The 4,393-nt window shown below is 38.9% G+C and overlaps 1 protein-coding gene across 1 annotated transcript; it reads left to right on the top strand.

Annotated features, from left to right (window-relative positions):
* The first annotated feature begins 1,259 nt into the window (after window positions 1-1,259).
* LOC18435822 (fatty acid elongase 3-like) lies at window positions 1,260-4,393 on the top strand. The gene has a single exon (XM_020668206.2). The coding sequence runs from the start codon at window positions 3,256-3,258 to the stop codon at window positions 4,075-4,077; it is 822 nt and encodes a 273-aa protein (XP_020523865.1). The 5' UTR covers window positions 1,260-3,255; the 3' UTR covers window positions 4,078-4,393.

The following is a 4,393-nucleotide window of genomic DNA, read 5'->3' as shown; positions in this document are numbered from 1 at the left end:
AAATTTCATTGAAAGAATGAAAAAGTTTATATAAGGTTGCCGCATTAAAGGTGCACCTCAAAAATCCATTATGAAATTTCGATGTTGTAAAACCTTCTAATACATCATCTCGATATCGAAATGTATGAATATGAAAAGGCAAAAAAAAAAGATTTTGAGTCTATGAAATTGTGTATCTTGCAACACATTAGCTGGATTATCCATTTTCATGATATTTATGTGTTTATAGATCTACTTGATTTGAACCATTTTTAGAGTTTAAAATTTTATAATTAGATATGAAAATAGATTCTCAAGCCATCCTAAATATTTTTTATATTAAAATTACATTTATGATAAAATTTAGAGATGTGCTTTAATTGGATTATTTAAGGTTACAACCTCGTGCAAACCACACCCTTGAAAACTTGAAAAGATGCACAAAAAATGACACAGTTTCTATGAGTCCGTGGACTCGCATGTCGAAATGTAGGCGCCCCGTAATAATTTATTTTTCAAATAGAATGTGATCCTAATTTTTAGGGAATATGTGATCTTTAACATGGAGATTACTAATTGATAAAAATAAATAAATTTTAAAAACTAGAAATGATATTTTTTGAAAAAAATATTTGAACTATTGATTTTACTATTTCTTTGGAAGACTATAATTTAGGGAACCCGATTTTGGTGGACGACGTAGATCGTCGAGTCCACATCGTAACAGGTGCGGGTATGGACAACAATTTTCCCATAAAAAATTGGAAGAAAACTCTTGGATGGGTTATCGAAAGCGTGTTAAAAGTATCCCATGGTTTGTATAGGGTTTTTCAGTTGGAACATAACTTTGGAATGAGTCCTCCGTTATTGTTTTTTGTATTTTCTTCTTTTTTTGCCCCTTTTCTTCATTTGTTTGAGTATCACTAGTTCCTGAAAAATTAGCTTTAAAATGCCTTTGGACTTTGGAACCTAAAAGACTTTTATTTGGTTCCATATTGGCAAAATTTATAAAATCACACATGAAAGTCGAACTGTATAACATTTTGAGATTTGATAAATTTTACCCTTGTTAGGTGCCCGTTTTGGTAAGGTTGAATATGCATTAAGGCCTAAATGGTAAGAATCATGTTAGTTTGTTACTTTGAATTAATTCAATTAGTTAGTTGTTATTTGGTAAGGTTATTTGTTAGAATAGTTTCCTTAATCCTTCTTTCAAACTAGTAGGGTCCATGAGGCGTATGGGCTTGCACTAGGTTGAACAATACCAACTTCAATCATTTCTCGCACAAGCTTTTCTAGACAACATTTTCAAGTTACATGGGATGCCAAGGTCCATCATTAGTGACCATGATCCTGTCTTTATTAGTCGATTTTGACAAGAACTCTTTCGGCTACAAGGGATACAGCTACAGATGAGCTCGTCGTATCATCCGCAGACTGACGGCTAGATGGAAGTGGTTAATCCCTGTCTCGAGACGTATTTGCGATATGTCTCTAGGGACAAACCCAAGCATTGGACTAAGTGGCTGCTGTTAACAAAGTGGGGGTATAACACCACAACTCACACATCCACCCGGATGTCTCCATATGAGGTGGTTTATGTCCAGCCAGCTCCGGCAGTGGTACCTTATGTCACATGAGCTACTAATGTTGATGTTGTGGATAGATATTTGTTAGCTTGAGAGGTTATTTTCTGGCTTTTGAAAAAGAATTTGGAAGGGGCTTGAAATTGTACAAAGCAGCAAGCAGATCGTCATCGTTCGGAATGCGAATTTGAAGTTGGAGACCTAGTATCTTCGTTTACAGTCTTATCGACAGTCCACGGTGGTAGTTCGCCATGCCATGAAGCTGTCTTTGAGATATTATGGCCTCTTTCTTGTCATTCGGTGAATTGAGAATGTGGCATACAAGTTGCAATTGCCCGATGGGTCTCATGTACACCCAGTGTTCCATGCATCCTGCCTCAAAAATAAGTTAGGGGATCGAGTTGTTAGGCACGCCAACTTGCTTGAGATTGATGAAAACGGAACATTCAATCTTGAGCCTATCGCAATCTTGGACTGCAGGCTAGTCAATCGAAGAAATCGAGCTGTGGCAGAAGTTTTAGTGCAATGGTCTAACATGGACCCTGCTGATGCAACATGGGAAATTTGGCATCAGCTAAAAAAAAAGTATCCTTATCCAGACTTTCATTTTTGAGGACAAGGTTGATTTCAAGGGGGCAAGAAATGGTAGGTGCATGTTTTGGTAAGGTTGAATATGCATCAAGGGCTATATGGTAGGAGTCAAGTTAGTTTCTTATTTTGAATTAATTCAATTAATTGTTATTTGGTTAGAGCTATTTATTAAGATAGTTTCCTTAAGAGTTGCTAATTGAATTTTAAGAAGATTTGATGGCTGTATAGAGGGGGGTTGTACGCACATTTCAAAAGGTTAATCGATGAAAAATACTATTTTCTTTCTTGCTGGAAATTGAGGTTGCCATTCTAGAAGAAGAGAGAATTTGTTGGTTTTTCTTGTTATTTTTTTCAAAAAAAAGCCACTTGGTCCTTATCACCCATAATGATGTCATTGGGCTACTTGATTGAATAAATGATGTGATATTTGAAATTAGAGTAAAGTATACGGTTGAAATGTGTAGTAGTTCAAACCATAGGTATGATTTGATCAATTTCATACTTACTGTGGAGAACGAATATATTAATTGGGACAAATCCGAATATGCCTTGAGGCTGAAAATCTACTTTTCATCTTGGTGGTTCAGCGGCAACAAAAGATTAAAGAAAGTAGCATATACTTTCTCTTGTTTGACAAGAATAAACATATGCTTTCTCTCGTTATTCTTTTCTCGATTTTTTTTTTTTTTTTTTTCTTTTTTTATAATTCATTAAGGATGACACCAACATTGAAGCAGCAGGATTGAAAAGTACAACACGATAACTAGATAAGATAAAGGGGTGCCACTTTTATCACCGAGCCCCTTTCTTAAAATTTCTACTCATAAGCTCTGTAAATTTTTTTGCCCCATTAAAAAAAAATAATTGTTTTGGAAGAGGATTCGAACCTAAGGCCTTTTTACTTCTTTTCTATCCTTCACACGATATCTACCCACCAGTTGTGGCCCTAAAAAACGTTCTCTCTCTCTCTCTCTCTCTCGCTGGAATTGGAAACGCATAAAAAACGTTTTCAGTCCCCCATCCCAGCAACCCAAACCAAATCCAAAGAAAAATAATACTCGTCTCTCTCTCTGAGAACAACACACACACAGAAGCAACAATGGCGTCTCTAATTCAGTGGCTCTACGAGCACCCATCGATGAGGAAATTCGAGTGGAGCTCCGAGCAGACCCCAGGCTCTTCCCCTCTCTTTGTGGCCACCACAGTCCTCCTCTATCTCTCTCTAACCTCCCTCCTCCACCTCCTCATGCGCACACTCAAACCCCCCCTCAAACCCCTCTCTCTCCTCATCCCAATTCACAACCTCTCTCTCTCCTCCCTCTCCCTCCTCTTGGCCCTCTCCGCCGCCCTCTCCGCTCGTACCCACATCTCCCTCCACTCCCTCTCCCACGCCTGGCTCTTCTGCTTCCCCCAAAGCACCAAGCCCCAAGGCCCGGTCTTCTTTTGGGCCTACATCTTTTACCTCTCCAAAATCTACGAGTTCACAGACACTCTCATTATAGTCTTGAAGAAGAGGCCCATCACCTTCTTGCACGTGTACCACCATGCCCTGGTGGTTGTTATGTGCTATCTCTGGTTGGAGCAAGTGCAGTCTCTCATGGTGGTGGCACTTGTGACCAATGGACTGGTGCACACATTCATGTATTCATACTATTTCTTGTGCAGTGTTGGGTTTGCGCCCAAGTGGAAGAGGGCTGTGACCCTGGCTCAGATTCTGCAGTTTGTGTTCAGTTTTTGTGCCTCCATTGTGATGCTGGTGATGCATTTTTGGATAGATGAAGGGTGCAAGGGACTTGGGGCTTGGGGCTTCAATGCTGTGTTCAATGCCTCTCTTTTGCTGCTTTTCTTGAATTTTCATGAGAAGCAATATAATGCTCATGGTGAGGGTGAGGGCAAGGGCAAGGAGAAGAAAAGCAACTAGTTTTTGCGTTAGATGGATTTCAATACTGAAACCAGTCGTTGGGGTCTTTGTTCCTTTCTTCAAGTTTTGTGGTGAGGAGAGAGATGGGTAAGGGATTTCTCTCTCTCTTTTTTTCGAAAATATTATTAAGGGATCTCTCTTTCTTTCAAAATGAGAAGAGAATGCTATTATGAGTGATTGGTTCTTTTGCTTGATGAACTTGTTCTTGCTTTTTGTTTTCCTGATTTTTGAGAGATCAGAGTTTAAAGGTCAGGGAGGATGGTGGTTCAAGGTGTTATCGTTTTAGGGAAATGAGAAGCCGGATTGATTTGCTTTC

This window comes from Amborella trichopoda, chromosome 4, assembly GCF_054954075.1.
Source record: "Amborella trichopoda isolate Santa Cruz 75 chromosome 4, AtrichopodaSantaCruz75HAP2 v2.0, whole genome shotgun sequence".
In the NCBI taxonomy this organism is placed as follows: Eukaryota; Viridiplantae; Streptophyta; class Magnoliopsida; order Amborellales; family Amborellaceae; genus Amborella; species Amborella trichopoda.
The sequence above is the reverse complement of the archived record's forward strand: the minus strand, read 5'-3'. Positions and strand labels throughout refer to the sequence as shown.